General features: G+C 49.4%; 2 protein-coding genes across 2 annotated transcripts in view; one reads left to right on the top strand and one right to left on the bottom strand.

The window, feature by feature from the left end:
• RIMS4 (regulating synaptic membrane exocytosis 4) overlaps positions 1–5024 on the top strand; it is a 54879-nt gene extending 49855 nt beyond the window's left edge. Inside the window, exons 4-6 of the mRNA XM_062589309.1 lie at positions 507–608; positions 857–996; positions 4806–5024. Coding sequence (XP_062445293.1) covers positions 507–608; positions 857–996; positions 4806–5024 — 461 coding nt within the window. The remainder of the gene's footprint in view (positions 1–506; positions 609–856; positions 997–4805) is intronic.
• A 9178-nt stretch (positions 5025–14202) lies between these two features.
• On the bottom strand, positions 14203–20853 carry KCNK15 (potassium two pore domain channel subfamily K member 15). Its single transcript, XM_062589206.1, has 2 exons — positions 20527–20853; positions 14203–16803 (listed from the first exon to the last, which is right to left on the bottom strand). The coding sequence occupies exons 1-2, from the start codon at positions 20807–20809 to the stop codon at positions 15890–15892; spliced, it is 1197 nt and encodes a 398-aa protein (XP_062445190.1). The 5' UTR covers positions 20810–20853; the 3' UTR covers positions 14203–15889.
• Positions 20854–21078: the final 225 nt, after the last annotated feature.

A 21078-nucleotide genomic window follows, 5' to 3' on the forward strand; every position in this document is an offset into this window, starting at 1 on the left:
TGCTAATATGGTAGTAGCAGGAGAACAGCAGTTTTTTGCTTTCTTCTGTCAGAGCTGAAAAGCATAGGTTAGATAAAATGCACTAAAATCTTGAAAATGCATTCTGTGCATCTTCATGTTTTTCTTGTTCTCTAAGATCTACTAGGCTCTGTAAACATTTCCTTATGGTGCACCATAACTATATTTTCCAAAGCAGCTTGCAATTCTAGGTGCTCCATTTTGGGAGGGATTAGAGGCTAGCTGTCACCCAAGAATGTGAGACTGAGTCACCAGAGCCATGTCAGAGGGCTGAAATTAGAGATTGCTTTTGAAAATGTGGGCTTGAATTACTGCAGAGCTGCTCCAGAGTAACGCAGGAGGAAGTCAGGCACTTAGGGCCTACAGTTTGTTACAGCTTATAGCAGGCATGACATGAGAATTGTTATTTCTTTTTTTAAAAAAGCATTTTATTAGCCTACAGATGTATAGTTTTGAAAGCTTCTGTCTATTTTGACGTTTTGGTTTAGGGGATGTGGAAATTGGCTTACAAGAGCGAAATGGGCAGCTAGAAGTGGATATCATTCAGGCTCGAGGACTGACGCCAAAACCCGGCTCCAAAACACTGCCAGGTAGCATGCTTTGACCTTCTAAAATAATTCACTGAGCCCCAGCCTCCTGTGATGCTTGTGAATAGGTAAAATTTTGGTTCTGCTTGCTTTCTGTGAGAATAAGCTTCTATGTCTGTATATGGCATTGAAAATAAGACCAGTTGAGCAAATCTTTTCATTACTGTAAATGCAATCTTTAGAGAGAACACTATCTTTTCTAAAGTGAGCTTGAAGATATTTTCGTATTTGACTATATTTGTTTTTTCCAGCTGCTTACATTAAAGCTTACCTGCTAGAGAATGGCGTGTGTATTGCGAAAAAGAAGACAAAAGTGGCTCGCAAATCATTAGACCCTTTGTACAATCAGGTGTTACTCTTTGCTGAGAGCCCCCAGGGCAAAGTATTACAGGTAAGATGAGCAAGTCTCAGGTCTTCCTATCTGTCTTCTACCTCTGCTGGAATATATTAAGTCTGGCAAAGGATCTGAAGAATTAATACTGATGAGAAAACATTAATGCTTTCATTGAACCGACTGCACTCAATCTGAACATAACAAGTGGAAAGGAAAAACTTTATTCATACTTGAACTGATTCCTATTTGACACCCTGCCAGGTAACATGAAAAGGTTGGTTCCCTGCCAGGAAAAGGTTGATTTTTTTTTCCCCTATTAGGAGATAGATGGTATCTGTAGCAGCTAAACAGTCTCACAGCACAGAATATCTTCTGCATTTATATGTATTCAGAGCACTCTGTTGTGTCATCATGCAATCACATATCTTACCTCTTTCTACCTTTGTTCTTTTACTGCCATATATTTTCTGCCATACTACTCGCATTTTCAATCCTGCACCTATGTTTCCAGAGGAAAGAGTGATTCACATCATTAATTCATATCTGAATCATTTGCACCCAGAAAACCCTGGCTAAAATCCAGTGGTAATCCTGATGTAACTAATCTGTGACCCCACTGGCCTGTGAATTGCCAGATAATCTGATGGATCCTTCTCCTGAACAGATTCCTCAAAGCTGTTTCCCCCATTGCAGCCAGAGGGCATGTTTTTGATTGAGGTGTGATGGGGCGTAGCTTGGCCTGCTCTTGCCTCGTGTGGGTTTCCTTACCTTCAGCCTTGCTGCCAATTGGACCTTCATCCTGACTTCTTTGTGGAGCACAGCAGTGTTGCTGTCATAGGGCAGGAGGGAATGATCAGGCAGTCCAAGGTACCTGCAAATCAGCTTGTAAAGGATGTTGTTGAAGATGGTAAGAATTATTGATTTTTGTCCTCAACAAGGTAAGTAGGCAGCAGCATTTAAAGAGAAGCTGAGTGTGAAACATAACACTGGTCTCTGTTTCAGAGGGGTGAGCAGCTGGATCTCTCAGGTATGGCCTCCAAGTGTGAGCTGGGAGAGCCCAGCTGCTCCTGGAAAAGGTCGTCAGTGTATCCGGTGTTGTCTGTTGTGGGCCAGCATTTCAGCTTCTGGCATCCACTTTGGCTGAGTTGCCACAAGTCTTTGCTGTTGCCTTTCTTTTTTCACTAGACTCGGATAGCAGGCCAGTGAGAAATGCTCTCACCTAGTCTTGGCCTCAGTAAGAAATGCTACCAGGTTTTGTTGAGCAGTGCAACAGAAATTGAGAAGCAGGCCATCAAAATAAATGTCAAAATTATGTCCTTTGTAAGGCCTTCTATGCAATCTCTTAACCATGTCCTTACCTTTGCAGCAGTCCTGGTAAAGAAGGGCTGTCCCCTTGCAAAGAAGGTTGAACTTTGCCTACATCTCTGCAATTCTGCCTTTCCCTGCCCCACTCCATTTATTTACATCTTTCAATTTGTCTTAAAGATCAATTTCAGTCTTGTTGGAACTTTCTCAGAGATAATAAAACTGGGAGAATGGTTCTCTGCCAGTTGACACTCCACCAAACCGACTTTCTGCAATGTATTGCTCCATCCCATGCCAAATCTTAGCGTGCTAATTTTTGGCTTTTAATTGACATTCATTGTCTCTCCGACCTCATTTTACAGAAAACTGTAATGTTCTGGTTATTCTGAGCCTAGGGAAAGAAGCTGTTAGGATTAGCCAAAGGTCACTGGTCACCTTCATAACCCATCATGCTCATGTTCTCCTCTTCAGAACACGGACTCACTCTGGAGTCAGTCGTCACCTTTGTCTTGAACCACATAGGACCATTTGGTCACCTGAAGATCTCCAGCATGTTTAAGCCCATGACCCTCACTACATCTGTTGTTCCACCCACTGGTCTCCATCATGTCGTAAGTGTGATTCAGCTTTCCCTGCTTGTCTGTGCCAGCTCTCTTTCATTTGACCTTCCTCTGCACCTTCAAGCCTTTCTCCACAGTCTGTTCTGCTTTCCCTGCATGCCACCCATGTGTGCCCCTTACGTCACCACTCTTGCTTGCCAGTGCTCAGCCTCTGCTCTTTCTCCAGGTGAGTAACCATGCCTTGTTGCCATCTGCCATGTGTCACGAGGTCTGAATAAAGGAATTGAGACATGCTCTTTTCCTCAGACTGTTGGCTCTTGACTCAAGCTATTGCCCACCATTTTTTTATTGGTTCATTTTATCAGTTCAGGGGCCCTTCCTGCCATTTTCCCGTAGGCCATTTTTGCCTGTTGTTGTGTTTGAGGCCCATGGTCATGCCAAGGGCAGGAGTTACTTGAGGGTGTTGGAGTTGCAGTTCTGGGGATGTCTGTGGATGGTGAGGTGGGCACTGGCAATTGAGGAGGGTTGAAATTTTTTAATGTTGGAAAAATTTTTTGAAGGAGATTGTGCCTCTGAATCCAGCATTTGCAATTCCAGTCCTGAAATACAAACCTATGCTGAATCAAAAGAAAAAAAAAAGAGAAATATTGAAGCTAGTTGTGCTCCTAGATTCATACCTGAATCACAGATCACTTGTCTCTTTTGACATAGGCAGTAAACTGGTCTCAAGCAGAAAGAGTCTGTTCTGAGATGGAGTGAAATAGATGTGTTAAATTTGTAACTGGGAGATTTTGTTAAAGAAAATTTCAGGAAGAAAATAAATTTCAGAAGGAAATAAATTTCAGGATTTTCATATCTGAAATGGTGTGTCCCATCACATTGCATATAAATAGCAGCTGCTAGAACTGAGTGAAAAATCGATGTTTGCCATTTAGGAAAATGCAGTATTTTGACAATTCCTTTCACACCAAATCAGGAGATAAAGCTCTGGAAACTGTTGTGGTTGCATTGCTCTCCTGATGCACTGTGTGTTTTGTTAGCGAGCCCTGCTGTGAGTTTCTGCAGGTGGAGGAATTTTGTGTTGAGTAGACTAAGAGGTAAATGTTTGATTCTGTTGAACAAAATAAAATGTTGTGATCTGGGCAGCACTGTTTTGAAATGGCCACTTCCATGTCAGTCCCCATTTGTTGTTGCACATGCATGTTGCATATCAGAGCCCAGAGACCCCTCGAAAGCTGCGGAGCTACCCTGCAAAATCTAATGCAAGATTCAGAGATGAGAAGATTACAAAATGGTCTGCATGGTGGTCTCACATGAGGGCCAGTCTACATGGCTCTGTTCAAGCACAGAGGTCACTTTATTTTTACCAACCTGTGGGATTTTGGTCTAACAAAACAAAGATAACAGATGGAAATTATCACTATTGTCATTTTTACAAATGGGGAAATGAGAGGTTTTATGCCTGGCTGTGGGCAATATGAGGGAGACTTTTGCAAATGCAGTGGAAGAAGGATCAAGTCTCAAGCTAGAACAGATGCAGAGACATTATGCATATGCTGATCTTGTGCAGCAGTCTGCAGTAGAACAGTGCTCACATCCACTTCCGCATCCAGCTCTTTTTTGTGAGAAAAAATTTAATAACATCAGGATCTGTAAAACTGATCAAGAAAAAAAAAAAAAAAAAAAGCCAAAGCCTCAGGTCACTGACAGCCCAGCATACACCCATTGTAGTGTAAGGCTTTCTGCTCATCTCAGGCCCTCTTATTCTGAGACACGATGGCAAGTTTAATTTAGTATATTTAACTGGTTGTCTTAAATACAGAAGGACTGGTGTCTTGCACTGTGTAGCGTATGGACAACCTTTAAAAAGTCAGGAAAGTTGGACAAATGGAAAGAAGAAAAAGAAGGAATAGAAAGAATAGAAGAATTGATCAGATTTGTGCTTCCAAAGCAAGTGTGCAAGTCTGAGAATTAACTGTGTGCCCTCCTCTTGTTTTGAAGGTGATAGTCTGGGGAAACTACGGACGCATGGAGCGCAAGCACTTCATGGGAGTCGCCAGGGTGCTCCTGGAAGAGCTGGATTTGTCAACTTTAGCAATTGGCTGGTACAAGCTCTTCCCAACCTCCTCAATGGTGGATCCCACTACAGGCCCGCTCCTCCGTCAGTCCTCACAGCTTTCCTTGGAGAGCACGGTGGGACCCTGCTGTGACAGGTCTTAGTGAGTAAGGAAGGGGGAACTGCTTTTGTTTTTTAAACATGCTGTCAAGGTTTTGTTTGCTGGAACTCTGACCTCAAGCGCAATGCATGTTCAATCAGTTCTTGTGGAGCTGGAAGAGGAGGATAAACCAGTGACCTTAGACAGAAGACAAGGGGGAGGGTGCTGTACCCTCTCCATCCAAGGAGGAGGTGCCATGGGGCATGAGTCCTAGTTGTCAAATTAGACATACACCTCTTGTTTCACTTCTCTCACTGTCATTCTTGGACCCTTGTTTCAGATCAATATTAATCCTGGAAAGTTGCAGCATTTTAAAGGATTTGGGGGGAGTAAGGAAGGCATTTTTTCTTAACTTTGTATCTTACAAATTTCTAATACAAATTCCTTCTGGTCGCACCTGGAAAAATCAGAAGCCAGTATCTGACTTAAAAAGAATAGGAGCAGAAAGTTTAAGAGAAAGCCTAATGTTTTTATAAGATCTTTGTTCTTGAAAGGAAGAAAAAGAAAACTGCAACTCTTTCTCTAGTATAAATCCACACCACTGAGTCCATGTTAACTGTAAAACTGTTGTTGCTGTGTTTTCAAACTGTGCCAAATTACCAGCAAGTGTCTTTACTGCATTACTTGTCTAACACTGCTGATGAAGCATACTTGGTGGGAGAATAAGTAGAGCCTACTTAGACCAGGCAGTTTGAGCAGAGTTTGAATTTAGCAGGCTAATTAGCTGCAATTTTGCTCAGAAAAAAATACTAGAAGTGGGAGTTGAACATTGGACGTGCAGCCTGAAATGCGATTTATATTGTCAGATACAACATTCAGCGATTTACTGAATCTTTCTTGTTGCTGTGCATCCTTCAGTTGTGATGTCTTCTATCTCTTGCTTTTCATCCATCTCCTTTGTACCAGTACATATCTTCTGGAGATGCTGCCCTTCCTGTTGTGCTATGGACTGAAATGGGACTGTTGTATTTTGCTACAGGAAAGGAGATTGAGATTTCTGGGGGTGCAGGAGAGAGAAACCTCAGTTTATCATCTGACAAGAGGGTGCTGGAGAGCATATAACCTTTCCTTGCAGAAAGCAAAGGAAGTTGCTTTAGTTCTCAATAGTACAAGCGTTGTCAAGTGTCCTGAAAGAGGAGAAGCTATCTCCAAATTATGGAGTGGTAGTAGTTGAGGAATCAGAAGACGTGGTGGTCACAGCATGTATATTTTGTTAATTTAAGTGCAGCGCTAATTGTAAACAAGTCATGTCTATTAACCCAGTAAAGCACGTTCTCTGAGCTGCCGAGCTGTGGTGGCTGTTGTCAACAGAGTCACGTGCTGAACCCTTCGAACTATTAAACCCTTTTGGATGAAATCACTTATTATTCAAAATAATGGTGAATCTTCAAAGATTCCCTGTCAATAGACCTTTTCTGCTAGATTTTCTCATAATTTTTAATGAGGATTTGGTGACTGCTGTCCCAATAAGCTTTTGGGGATGTTTTACTTAGTAATTTGAAAGTCAAGGTCTCGTGTCATGTTTAGGAGTTAGCAGATTCTTGACCTGTCATTGAGGTGAACTGAACGCTTGTTTCTGCGTGTGGACCTCAGCTTTCTTAGAATAAAAGCATGAGTGTTGAGTGGATGGTAAAAGTTGCTTTCGGTCTTAGTTTGTCTATGGCATTTTAAATTATTTTGAGATAAATTTCAGGATAGATGCAAATATAATAGGCCTTATAATAGTCTCTGTGAAAAATGGTATAATATGAAGGAGAGGAAAGGAGGAGAAGGGACATAGCATGAAGAACTTTTAGAGTCTTAAATGGCAAAAGCTTCAACATTTCAGTTAAATCTCTTAATTTCCTTGATGAAATATGTCTCTGGCCTCTCACTAATTATTTTTTCTAATCGTATTAGACAGTTTCTATATATTAACTGAAGAAAGTTTGTTGCATGCTGGTCAAACTATGTTGTGGCTCTTTTTTCTTTAAAGAAAAGCACATTTACTGTAATTCAAGTCAGCATCTTTTCCTCTTGGTATGTAGTGAGTACTAGGCAATATTGTACAATATATGTATGAACTAGAATAGATTAGGTAGATTTAGTGGTTTGTAGCACTGGATCTTTTAATAACTATGTCTTTAAAAGGACTGTGGGGAACTACAGATACATTCCAAACCTAGTAACTGAGTAACAGGGGCTCTGTCTTAGTTATGTTAAAAACTTCATATGGGTATTTTATTTGGATGTTATCTACCTGTAATATCTAGCTAATCATGTTTTTCTGATGTCCAATAATATGAATACAATATTTTTCAGTCTTTAATGGGGAGTAGGAGACTATATATGCTAAAAAATTCCCTCTGAAACTGTCCTTTAATGACTGTCTATTGAAAAGCTAAGTTCCTTTATGCCTGGCAAAAGTAATGTGTCTTTTTGTGTCCTACCCCTCCAAAATCTCTGCAAGCTTGAACACAATCAGTTTAGTTAAAATAAGACTATTTAACGTTGAGGACTATCTTCTATATATTTTTAATCAGGCTCAAACCTATTGCCAGGTTAAAAAAGGCTACACTGCTCCTTGTGTTATTCTCAAGTTCTGGAATTTGGAGGCAGTTTTAAGTCTGCTCCTGTGCTGTTTTCTTCTGCCTTTTTTGCCTGGTGGTTGTAGCCCAGTGATTTGCACTTTTGGTTCCGGTCATCCCCATGTCCTGTTTTTCCGCAGAAAGTGCATGTTGCAACCTCGGGGCACCAAGCGAAGCAAAGTTGCTCACACTGGCAAGCCTGAGTGGTGTTCGTTCACGAGCCAGGAACGCTTCGGAGAGCGCACATGGGACGGAGTGTTTGAGGCCAGTGACATTTCAGTGTGTTATCCAGTCCAAATTCTTACTTCATTTGTTCCCATGAGTAAATAGAGGAAGTCTTCTAGCTCTCCATCAGCTTAAAGACCCCCAGGGTAGCATCCAAGGCAGGTCTCAGGCTTGGAAAGCCTTATGTATGTAAAACTTAACCTTCTTCTTTTGTAAATTTGACTTGCCAGTTTCTGTCTGAGGTGATCTGCTGATTATGTGATTACCAGTGTGGTCATGTAAAAAGTAGCAGTTTGCTAAGTGATGAGCAGCTGAAAACTACGCTTTGGTCCCCTTTAGAAGTCCTGAGTTTTTTCTTGTGTCTGAATCTAACTGTTATTTATAATCAGGGAGGGGGAGAGAAAGGAAGAGCAGGAGACTTTAATAATAATAAAAAAAAATAGTATTTTTGGTCAGTGAGTGATGATGAGGGAGGAGACTGAGGACAAATGAAGATCTGCCCAGCTCAGGGTGGTTTGCCTTTTCTCTGTGCATGAAGTACTACGCTTTAGTAGTAAAGGGAGGATTGCTTGCAGAAGAAATGGAGAGCTGGGCCTTAAATGTTTGTTACTATGCTGCAGCAAGTGAGGCCATCGTGCTGCTTTCTCGCTGCGAGCAGGGCTGTCCCTCACTGGTGGGATTTCCTGGCACACATGAGAGCGGAAAACCTTCGGGCGAAAACGCGCTGCTTTCCCAGTCTCCTGGTGTTGCTTTCCCTCTGCCCCGCCGCAGCTGGGCTGCCGCAGAGACAACGCGAGGTCCTCGTCCTGCGACGGCGTGCGTGGAGCCGCGTCCCGCGGCCGGAGCCGGCGGGCAGCCCGGTGCAGCCCCTCCGCAGCGGCACTGCCAGGGCCAGGCGTCCTCATCGCTTAGCCAAGCCCGTCCCCGCTTCTTGGCCGTGGATTGTTTCAAAGAATATTGCAGAGTTATTTGAATAGCGATATATATTTAGTGTTTCTAGCTACTGGATCCTTTATCAATGTACTGTTCTAAATTTGCAGGTCTTCTGGAGTCCGAATATCACAAGTTCCTGTACAGGAGCTATTTTTAAGATGTTGAGGCAGTTAACAGAATCTCAACCTAAGCATGTTAGACAGCAAGACAACTTTTTTATGAAACTCATTTTAAGTTAGTTTATTACATGCTGTTAGTAATATTTTAAAACAGGAAAAATATTTTTCTTTAAAGACAAAATGATGTATGTTTTTTAACAGATAACATAATTTAGTGTTTTCAAAAATGTTTAATGTTCTTGGTATGAAGTTTACTCATTCTTTTGATTTATATGTTCCTTGTTATATTTTATCAACTTTTTTCCAAAAGAAAAGAGGCATATGTAAATAAACACCAGAAAAGAGTCCTATAGGAAGCTCTGTTCAAACTGGCCATAAAATTATTGCTAAATATTTGTTATTGTTCATTAAATCTCAGCTACTAATCAAGCCTTTGTTGAAAAAAATTGATGTTGTATTTTCAAGATGAAAACTACTTAGCTAGTTTTGTCATAAACCTGTACTCTGTATAAAAATCTTTTTATAAAGAAAGTCTAATAGGCTAACAAGCAATAATATATTCCATTTGGTGTGCACAGATTGTGACTTGCAGGCTGTAGTACATATTGTTGATACAGTTTATAATTGTCTTCTATCTCAATGACATCACTTTTGAAACAGATCCATATTAACTTTGAAATCATTGTAAAAATGAAGATTGGGCTGTTGCCATGTAAGAAATACTCATCATATAAACTTCTCTGTGAGCATTTGTGCCCATTGACATGAAACCTCTCTTAGGTGAGGGATGAAACAGCTGTAGGTGACTTCATACTACAGAGTTAAAATAGTTTCGATATAAACTTCCTGACTGTTTGAATCTCCCTGTTTTTCTTAGACTATTTAGTATTTGTAACTCAATGCGAGTATTTCCCACTGCCACTGTAGCCCTGATAAAGCAAAAAAGCCTTTGCAGTGTGGGGCCACACACAAGTTCTGCCTGATAGCTGCCTACGTTCCTTGGGAGACCAGGGGTGAGCTAAAGGGCGTTTTTTCAGAGCCAGCAGGTTGAGCTGCTCATTTCAAGGCTTTGTGGGTTATTTTATCCACTTCATAGATGGTATCTATCCGTTTCATTAGAAAATTCCACCCGAGGTAGAGAGAAAATGCACCTTCGCAAAGCATAACATGGGACTAATGTGTAAAGCAGGCTCTTCTGGACCGTTCTCCAGAAAGTTAGTTACTGCTGGCCTCATCTAAAGACCTTTCCAAAACAGCAGGATCAATATATCAGATTTTAAATCAGCTCCATCACTAATGCAGTGCATAAAAATAAAAGAGCTTCAAAACGGCATCCCAGTTCATTGCCTGTGGATTTCTCATACTATTTCCAGTGGTTGGCTCTCAAGATCGCCAGTCTGCTGGCCGTGCAGATGGTGGTGTCACTGGCCGAGCGACGCCAGAACCCCAGATGAACAGTGAAACAGTAACTCACGTTTGTTTGTGAAATGCTTTGAGAATAAAAAGAGCTATGTAAATGCAAAGTGCTGTTGGTATATAATTCCAAGAAAACACATCTTAGCATCTTTAATAATGCAAAGGGACATATTTGGATCTGGAGCGAGCATCTAAACTGCAGCTACTGCATTTGAGCCAAATATTTAGAAAGAGAAAATTATTGGAAGTCTTTTTGTGTTTACCCCTGAGCACACCTGCCAATGTGTGCGCTTTTGTGGGTGTCTACATGTGTAGTGCCTGTATGACTACAGAGGGGCACCCACCACAAAATACTGCTTTGGAAAACACCAGGTTTCCTTAGGGAGGCAAAGTCCCTCTGAAGGGGTTGGTTGCTTGTGCAAGCAGCGTCTTGCTCCCTCGTACGAGCGCCTTGCCCGCTGCAGACCCAGCCAGGACAGTCGCTGCCTATGGGATGCTTTTGAACCACAGCATGGCAGAGACCCCGTGCTGCCCTTGGTGCACCAGTCCCGTGACACGGGGCTGGTGCAGCACCATTCCCCGCTGCGCCCGGCATGCCTCCGCGGTCTGCCGAACGCTTTTCAGCATCGCGCGTTGCTGCTGGCCTGTAGCAGTGGGGCTGCCAAAGAGATAATTCCCATGGGAGTTTGCAGGTACTCTCAAAATGAGGCAAATGAGTCTTCAACTTGCCCTGGTCAGAGTCCTCTCTACTCCATGACTCCATGTCGGGAGCTGCTGCGATTCCTCCCCAATCCCAGCAGCATTGGCCCCTTTCCCAGGGAGCCTCGAGCAATTTCCATAGCGTAGGCGCCCTTCCACCCTCCCTTCCCTGCCATAGCTGCTCTCTGCCTGGCAGAGAAGACACCCCAAGGAGAGTTGCTTGTAGCATCTGGTTCTTTGCATTTCTGCAGCTGAGATGGAGCCAGCACCAGCAGAGAGAGAGAGAGAGACCCAACGGTTATCCTTCTGTGGCTTTCCTGTAGCTAAAACAGCAATCGAAGCTGCCAACCGCTGTGTTGCTGGGTCAGTAGGCAGCCTTTGCGGTTTTGCTGCATGCTGGGCATCTCCTGGGGGCTTGAGACACCTTTGCTTGGGAAGCAGAGGGCTTGCGTGTGAGCAGCAAGGACCTGGAGGCCTGCACAGCCCTCGGGGAGCTCTGCTCGCTGGACAGACGCAACCCCGGGCGGGAGTCAAGGCACCTCTTCTGCTGAAGCCAAGCCCGTGGGCTGTCCAGGGCTAGGGGTTTTGAGTCTCTTAGCTATGGCAAAATCAGAGAGCTGCCCGGTGGGGGCTCCAAATCCCATTGAACACCAGCCTGGATCTGCAAAATCTCGCAGCAGTCCCCTCGGGGCTGTTATTTTTACCCAGTGCTGCTCACTGTTCTCTGCGTTGATGACGCCGTCTCCTGGGCCTGGAGGCTTTCTTCGGCGATATTTAGAGAAAGGAAGAAGAGTGAGTTTTGGAGGGTGAACAAAAGCCTGGGAGCAGGGAACGTCAGTCCCATCAGCCAGATGTGGATGTCCCACAGAGCCACCTTTTGCTTCTCGCCTCAGAGGGGAAGCCCCGGGGACGGCGCGGTCGCGCCGCTGCAGCCCGTGGGGTGGCCCTGCTCGCGGGCGCGGCGGGGAGCGCGGCCGCCCCACGGCCAGGGCGAGGGCGCACTCAGGTCCCCACCGCGCGCGGAGAGGCCGTCTTGGGGCCGCGGCACCGCCGGCACAGCGCTGCCACGGTCCGCCACGCGCTGGGGGCGCGCGTGGCCTGGCCGCGTTGCGGGGCACTCCTGAACTCGGACTGGGGGCGTCCGGCCGCCTCGTCACCGCTAGGACCGAGGAGCCTCCGGCAAGGCCTCGGCAGCCCGCGCCCGGGAGCCGAGGAGCCGGGGCAGGGCGAAGCCGTCGGTGCCGGCCGGGGAGCAGCTTGGCTCCGGGGCGCCTTCGCGGGCGGCGAGGGGCCCCGCGGCCGCGGGGGCACACGCACGGGCTGCACCACCCATCCGAGAGGGCTCTGCCATCCCCCTCCTCCCGTCGGTGGGTTTTATTCAGGCAACAGGTGACGGTCGAGCGACTGGCAGCTGTTTAGCGTTAAGCTAATGGAAACGTTGATAATAAAAACGTTTTTTTTTTTCCCCCTCTTTCCTACAGTTGTGGTGGAGGTTTTTAACGAAGAAGCTCTAGGCCTCCGGGTTGCCACCAGGATCTCCTCAACCTAAAGTCTCGCCCGGGCCCTCCGTTCCCTTTGGGCCTACGGGGGACGAGGCGACGGCCGCCCGGTGCGCGGTGGCACGGGCCCTTCCCCGCGGGCTCTGCGGGAGGGTCCTCCAAATCACGACGCGCTGCCCCGGGCCCTTCCCGGGCGCAATCTGGCCTCTCCAGGCACGGGGCTGAACTCGCTCCCGCTTGATCCCAGCTCGGAGCCGGCTGCTGCCGCCGACGCCTTCCCGGGCGGTCCCCATCGGCGGAGGCTGTGCAGCCGCGCGGGCCGGTCCGCCCGGCGATGCGGGCTGCTAAACGCGGGGATCAGAGCGGAGCAGGAGCCTTCCCGGCGGTCGGCTCCAACGCGGGGGTTTCCATAAGCGTTTTGCAGGCGATGTCTCGCGGGCTTCGACTCCGGGTAGTGACCAAAAAGCTGCTTTGTGCTGCGGAAGTAGCGCGGTGGCAGGCGGGTGCCGGCTCTGTCCTGGCCGCTCGCAAGGTGTCCCCACGTTCTGGGGGCCTCAGAAGTCATCAGCCTCAACATGGAAATTGGAGAGACATCTCTGCAACACACCAACCTCATTGCAGCAGCCCAAAAGCCCACCCAGCTCTCGGGCTCAAAGCCCCGGGGGGAGAACAGGACAGGCAGCAGTGAAGGAGGGAGCTGGGGCTGAGCTGGTGGGGGTCAGCACCAAGCCTCACCAGCAAGAAACCAATGAAGACCTAATCTTAAGCCTTTTTTTCATACGCTTGCTTTTGCCCCAACTTGCTGTATATGTTTAAACCCAGGCTCACACAGGTGGTGTGCATTTGTGGCCCCCCAGCCCAAAGAGATGCAGGTGCTGAGCACCTGGGAGCATCTGCGGGGAGTGCTCTGGTCCTTCGTCCCTCCTGCCTGGCACTGCACAGGGAAGTCCCAGGCCTCGCAGACCAGTATCACTGGCCAAGGCTGCCTTAGGGAACCTTAAATACTTTCAGGAAGCTGCAAAAGTAGCTGGAGCTGCTGGTAACAGGGGTGTTAAAGCAACGTTTGACAAGGAGAGTCTGGTCCCTGCGATGGTGGTCATAGAGAGTTGCTGCCCCCTGCTCCATCCTTCCTGCGTACGGCGTTCACTAGAAATGCAAAGTATCAGTAAGTATTAGTGCTTCTCGGGAATGTCCCTTTCCTGTTGGGATGCACGCTGGTGGACAAGCACAGGCACACTTTGGGTTTCTGGGAGGCCTGTCCCAGAATGGTGCCAGCAGGACATGACCCGTCCTCCTGCCCCTGGTGCTGAGGGGCTCTTGCCACGCCGTGTGCCCTGCCGGGAGCCATCCTCCCCCCCACAGCTCGGGGGCACTCGGCGTCCCACTCAGCAAACCTCTGCGGGCTGCCTCCTCGCGTGCTTCCCCACACCCCAAGTCACCAGCACCAGCAATCAGATCCCATAAGCGAGGCAAGAGCAGCCTGGGGCTTCGTCTCGGCCCCTTTCCCACCCTGCGCCAGCCATGCGCCGGTGCCAGGGCGGGGGCCGCGTTCAGGCTGAGATGGGCTAAGCACCCCTGCAAACATCTGCAGCTGGGTTTTCAACACCTCCCGGCAGCTGAGGGCCTCCGGGGCAGGGACGGACCCAGGCCCGCTGCTCCGCTCCCCTTAGTGACAAATAATCCACCACCACCAGCTGGTTTCACCTTTTATTAAATTTCCCAGAACAAAAAAAAGGAAAGAGAGCAAAAGGCAAAGCCTGCTGTGAGGCCTTTGCAATGCGGGGGCCCATACTCCCTCCCTGCTGGGAAAGGGGGACTTCCCCCTCAGAAAAAAAAAAAAAAAAACGTGGGGGTCCTTTAGCTACAACTAAGAGTGAAAATGTCTCTCCATCAGGGGAAAGTGAAAGGGAGCTTCTCCTGCCGTCAGGATCCAGGTGAGTCCACGTGGGAGGAAAGGGGGCTGCAGGAAGCAGGGCGCCGCGGCCAGGGCGCGATCCCCCTCCGGCTTCCACGTGCCAGACCTGCCCGTCCCAGCCAGGCTCCTCCTAAGCAGAGGGCAAAGAAGAAATGCAGAAGGAAGGAGAGATATTTGGGGAAGGAGAGCCCAGAAGAAGTGTCAGCAGGACCTCAGCTGAAGTGCCTGAGATGTGCCAGCGCCACCTGAGCCCCTGCTGCTGGCCCGGACTGCAGGGCGAAGGCTCCTGGGTTTCAGGCACCTATGTCTTTTGCAAGGCTTTCTCCCCTTCTTCGCCTCCTCTTCCCCTCTGTAGGGAGGCAGAGCGACGAGGAGCCGTGTGGAGGCTGCCGGCATGGTGGGCAGGAGCTGGCAGCCTCCCTGCCTCAGCATGGGAAGGAGCAGCTCGCAGGAGCGGGTCGAGGAGGTTCAGCTTATGGGGCTCCTGTGGCCTGGAGGGCTCACGGCTGTGCCAGGCACCCACGAAGGGCCACCCTGCACCCAGGCTCCCTGCGGGAAAGGGAGCCTGGTGGAGCAGGACAGCTGGGCCGGGAGGCTCTCAGGAGGCCCCAGAGTCCAGCCCCTGCCCACCCCACCTCTGGCAATCCAACGCACAAAGCCAAGGGCTCACATGGGGGGGGGGGGGTCAAGTGCAGATAGTGAAACAAATGGTGATTTTTAACTGATGATCTAATCAGGGCCAACCCCTTCACAGGTGGCTTTCTATGGCACAGGGAGCACCTCCCTGCTGCCATAAAACTGCCCCTGCACACTGAGCCAGGCCTGTCCTTGCCCTTCCTCCCCTCCCTGCCCTATCACTGCCTACCCCATGGCCACCCAGCTGCCCTCCTCCCCTCCTTGCTGCCCGGCTGCAAGCCTGGCCTGTGGCACTGCCTTACCCACACCTGATATGGGGAGGACCACTGGCTGGAGGATCTTTGCCCCGGTGGGCTTGCTAAAACTGGTCTCACTTTCATATGCTCTCAGCAAGCGTAATTTGGTCTGCATTACTAGAGCCGCACACTGGTAGTGACCTCGGTTGAGGTTAGCGGGGCAGGCACAGAAGAGGGCAGCGATGCTGCCGTTTTGGGAGCGGGGAGGGTTGGAAAGCAAACCCTCAGCTGTGCTGGATCCCGCATCATGTAGGGACCTCCTGCCAGAGCCAAACGCTTGAATAGATTTGGGATAAAAAAGCAAAGAAAACTGGCAATGTGTAATTCAGTTCACCCAGTCCTTGCAAAAAGGAATGATTGTTTATCAATAAGGTTGAAAGGATCCTGCTGGCCCCTCTGCCTAGCTGGCTGCTGCAGGAGCTGAAGCCAGCTGAAAAGGGAGTGGGACAAAAAAACGGGAGCAGTAAGTGACCTGACTTCTCAGTTAATAATTTATCATCAAAATACACCTTGAGCAGCTGAATACAGCTCGGCATGCACCCCGCCTGGAGCACACGCGCGCTCCTAGATGGATTTCCTCCGCGGGTGGGGGTGCTGCCGGCAGCGAGGGCTGCTGGATGATAAAGTGCTCCCCGGGGAAGAGCCGGTCTGCCCCCTCGTGCTCAGGGAGACCTCGTCGATTTTGTAGGAAACGGAGTTGTAATAGACGGGGTTGGTGTGGCAGCTCAGAGTCTCGGGGTGGGAGGGCACGGGGCTGCCGCACAGCTGAGGTCTGTAGCACAGGCACGTGCAGAAGGAGGGGACCTTGGCGGCTGAGTTGGCAGACTGGCGCCGCTTCCTCTCTGCATCTTCCTGGATCAGCGGGATGAGGTTCATCTGGCTCGTCCTGTCTTCAACGGGGAGAAAAATAGCATTGTTGCTCCGGTTGTCCTCCTTCGGTTTCAGGTGGATGTTGTTCCTGGCTCTTCGCAGGGATGCCCTCTCTTCAGCGTCCCGCCGCTCGTCCTCCGAGTTCATCGTCAGGAACCTCAGCACCACCAAGTTAAGGAAGGCGCCAATGACAGTCAGGCCCACCAGGATGTACATGAAACTGAAGGCCACATATGGGGGCTTTTTTTGCAAAGCTTCATTCTTCTGCAGAGCCACAAAGTCTCCAAAGCCAATAGTGGTCAAGGTGATGAAGCAGTAATAATAGGCATGAAAGAAAGTCCAGCCCTCAAAATAAGAGAAGGCTGCTGCGCCAATGCACAGGGTCCCCATGCAAGAGAGAAAGCCGACCAAGACCATATTTTCCATGGAGACGTTGGTTGTCCTCATGCCAAGACATTTCTTTATCTTCTTGAGCAGTAACCGGACTACAGTGTTCATGCGCTCGCCCAGGCTCTGGAACATAACCAGGGTGAGGGGGATGCCAAGAATTGCGTAGAACATGCAGAAAACTTTGCCAGCATCAGTGCCTGGGGCAGCATGTCCGTAGCCTGCGAAGCAAAGAGGAAAGGCAGGCATCAACCCCGCATCTGGGTTACTAGCAATGCTACACGGGGACTGGCAACCAGCTCTGCTGAGATGAGCCGGAGGAGAACAGCGTAAAACAGAAAAAAATAAATCACTAACAAACTTGCAGTCCTCCAGCTGATGATGGGACCATGCGATGCTGCATCATTTTGGATGATGGCACATCTTAGTGTCATATGCACAGAACCTCATTTGGTCTCTAAAAAGCAAAGTTACCTCTGAATAGCGTTTGAGCTTGTATGGTGTCATGGAAATTAGAGCTGCACCTGGAGTCTGCAAGCCATCTGCAGCTCACAAGCGATTTCAGTGCAATGTGCTGTGCTGGGTCTGCAGGGTAATCTGACTTCCCAGCCTGGGGGAAGGAAGAGGGCAGCATAGGATGATGAGACCTACAGCACCAGGTCATCCTGCGACAAAGGCACACATCCAGCCCGCTCCCACCCACAAGTGCCCATGGAGGATGGTGGTCACCTCCCTTGGCTCTCCCATGTGGACTGCATCTTTGACTCTCAGCTATGTGATAGTTTATTACATGTCCTGTTGGATAGGAGCTAGAGGGTTGGACCCTGCAGAAGCAGGTAAGCCTGGTATGCGAGGACTTCTGCAGAGCAACTTCTGATCTTCTCCAGCATTACTGCAAGAAGAATCAGACCTAAAGTACTACCAAAAATTTTTGGTGTGTATGTGTGGGGGTTGTACTGTCTTAAATACAGTGAAAGTTTTACTCTGCTGCAGCTCTGCCAGCTGCCCTGTGCAAGAGACCAGAGAAAAGGAGGGGATGTCTTCTGCTCTCCTTGAATCCCTTCCTGAGTTTTAATTTCCCCATCTTGCTCTGAGTTTCAGAGCTGTGACTCAAGGACTCACACAATTACCCTGAGTCGTAATAAAGTATTCAGCACAATATTCTGGACTTCAGTGATTCTGCGCCTACCTGACTTAATTATATAAGCTTAACTGAAATTGGCAGCCTCTGACCTAAACGGATGAGTAACTAACTCAGTGCACGGGAGTCATGCAGCATCTCGCTGCGTGGGGGATACCGGAGGAGGCATCCAATCCTTTCTTCTCAAGAAACTACAGGGATGGAGACTTCCTTTCTGAACATGTCTGCAGAGCACCACCAGCTCACCCAGCAGGGTGCAAAGCAGGCTCTTTCCCACACTGCTGCGTGGCCTTTTGCAAACAGCTATTTTACATTTCCTGTCTTCCCAGGATTCATGTGATTTTTGCATGAGGAACATGGGGAAAAAAGCACTCTTTATTTCTTGGTTTCATTCAAAGTTACAACTTGGCTTCACCTCTGCCTCTGCTGACAGTGGATTTCCAGGACTTTTAGGGAAACTGTTAGCATGCAGTGATGGAAAGATCAGAGGATGATTAATGTGTTGTCCCAGGCGCTCAAGCGCACCTCCCACTCCAGGGAATTCTTGCAATTGGACAGAGCCGAGAAGCCAGGCACAGCGTTACCCTTGAACACGCTACGCTCGCAACCACAAATGCAAGGGCGAAACAGTTTATAAACCCCAACAATCAAAAAAGATAAACTTAATTTCTGCATGCCACATTTCACAGAGCAGAAATAAGGCTGCAGTGGCAGAAAAAAGAAAGAAAAAAGAAAAAAAAGAAAGAAAAAAGATCTCTAACCTACTAACTGATTGCAATTACCAGGCCCTAAGGCACGGGAAAATACTATGAGAGCAATGAAGAGGTAAATAATGATCCAAAAGAGCAGTAAGTGGAAAAACAGCTGTTTTATCCTGAGCAAGTCCTGAAAGAGCATATGATTGATGCTTTCAGAATGACAAAGGGAATTAGAAAGAGTAAACATAGCCACATTAATGGTAAACCTGAGATATAGAGCACAGCCCCATTTAAAGAAATCTGATGTGCCAGGGTTTAAGAAATATGGCATCTGGGCTGAAATTATTTATTGCATGGTGTGTGTGAAGTGCTTAGCAATTGTATTTGTTACAGACAACTGAAAAATAATGTAAATGAAGCCATAACCTGTCATGAGACGATGGGGATTTTTGCTGAAGTCATTCATCTTACCCCACTGTTGGGGCGTTGCACTAAATATGCCTGGAGTCCACCCCCACTTGCTGGTAGCGCGAGTTAGCAGCGGCACAAAGCCCACAACACTTCACGTGCAGGTGTGCAAACAGCTTCCCTGGGGCAGGACCTGCAGGCAACCACAGGTAGCTGCCCAAGTGCCACCTCTTACCCCCAGATAACACCATGCAGTTGATCCCACTAGTCCTCATTTGCTTGTACCCTGAAATATGGTGCTTTCTGCTACTAGATGTGTTTTATCTGTTCCAAGCCCCTCCTTAGGGCTAATCCCTGTCCTACAGACAAGGAGGCATCCTGGCTGAGGAAGGCCAGGATTTGGCCTCTGGGTTCCTGCCTCCGAAACACATCTGCTCACTGAAATCAGAGCACGAGGACTGCCACAAGCATGGGCTCCCAAGGGCTGCCTACCCACATGGGACACACGGATTAATAGAAGTGGCTTAATTAAACGACATTAAACACCCATGTGGCTAATCTTGCTTATAATTAAAACAATCCTTATTCAATTTAGTTTCATTCCATTCCAAACAGAAGAGGGCAAATTGAATCAAGGCTGGACTTTGGTCTGGGTAAGTGCACCTATAGGCAAACTTAATGGGATTCATTCATTCCCTTCCAAGATTAATCCACAGCTGTGTCTCTGGGTTCCCATGCGGGCAGAGCGAGGTTCAGCGCTGTGGTGGCTGTCCTGGCTCCCTGAAACAGGGCTGCTACAGAAAAACATCCAGAGTTTTGTGCTGTCAATGGGGCCAATGCTTCTTGGCCAGCTCTTCAGCCAGGCTTGCTGGCGCCGTTCGGAGAACTCAGCACAGCAAACCCAGCAGCGTATGTGTCGGCACACTGCCAGGCAGAGCACGAGGGTGGCTCCCACCTCTGCTCTCCTACACCCCGGCGAACTTCTGCAGCTCCCTGCCACGAAGGTGCTTGCAAAAGTTCTGCGTGCTGCCGCCTCGCTGGGACAACGTGCACGTCGCATTTTGTGGCTCTGGCCGTTGCAGCACCTCCAACATCCCCCAGAACTGGGTGGCCCCCAGCATGCCCATGAATTATATCTCCCAGTGCAGGCTGCCAGGCCCTGTGGTCCTGCCAGGTCAGCCTCGGGTGGTGGTGCGGGGCTGACAGGATACCCCAGCCTTGTGCAGGCGAGATCTGCCTTCCCATGCAGGCAAGCCCCCTGGGCTGCCCCAGGGCGCCCGGAGGCCCTGAGGGTGTGGGGATGGGGAATGCAAGGATGCATGGATTTGGGGATATGACGCTTCAGGAGTGTGGGGTGCACGGATGTGAGGATACAGGGATTTGAGGATGCAATGGTGTGGGGAATTGGAGGTGCAGGGAATTGGGATACAGGGATTTAGGGATGCAGGGGTGCAGGGATTTAGGGGTGCATGGATGTGGGGATACAGGGATTTGAGGATGCAGTAGTGTAGCAAATTGACAGTGCAGGTAACTGGGATACAGGGATTTGGGGATGCAGGGGTGCAGGGATTTAGGGGTGCACGGACGTGGGGATGCAGGGATTTGGGGAGAGAAGGGTGCAGAGGTGTGGGGATGCGGGTGTGCAGGGAGGCGGGGATGCAGCTTGCAGGGACGCACGCCGGAGAGCCTGCACTCACCGATGGTGGTGATGACGGTGATGGCGAAGTAGAAGGAGCCGGCGAACTTCCACTGCCGCCCGGCGCGGTGCGGCTCGGCCTGCAGCACCAGCCGCTCCAGCTCGCGGTAGTCGTCGGCGGAGAAGCGGTACTTCCTCCGCAGCTCGCCGCGCTTCTGCTCCAGCAGCCGCTTGCGGCCGCTCTCCGCCTCCGACTCCAGCGCATCGAAGACGGCGGCGCCCACCAGCAGGTAGGAGAAGATGCAGAGGATGAGCGCGGCCGTGCGCAGGTTCTGCCGCTTCATGGCGAGGCGCGGCCGCGGCGCCTCAGCCCGGGCTCCGCATGGCCCCGCGCCCGCCGCCCGCGCCGGGCCCCGCCGCCGCCGCCGCGCCGCCGCGCATCGCCCCGCGCCGCCCCGCCGGGCCCCGCCGCCCCGCGCTGCTCCGCGCCGCCCCGCCGGGCCCCGCCGCCCCGCGCCGCCCCGCGCCGCCCCGCGCTGCCCCGCCGCCCGCGCCGCCCCGCGCTGCTCCGCGCCGCCCCGCCGCCCCGCGCCGCCCCGCCGGGCCCCGCCGC

This window comes from Rhea pennata, chromosome 16 (assembly GCF_028389875.1).
Source record: "Rhea pennata isolate bPtePen1 chromosome 16, bPtePen1.pri, whole genome shotgun sequence".
In the NCBI taxonomy this organism is placed as follows: domain Eukaryota; kingdom Metazoa; phylum Chordata; class Aves; order Rheiformes; family Rheidae; genus Rhea; species Rhea pennata.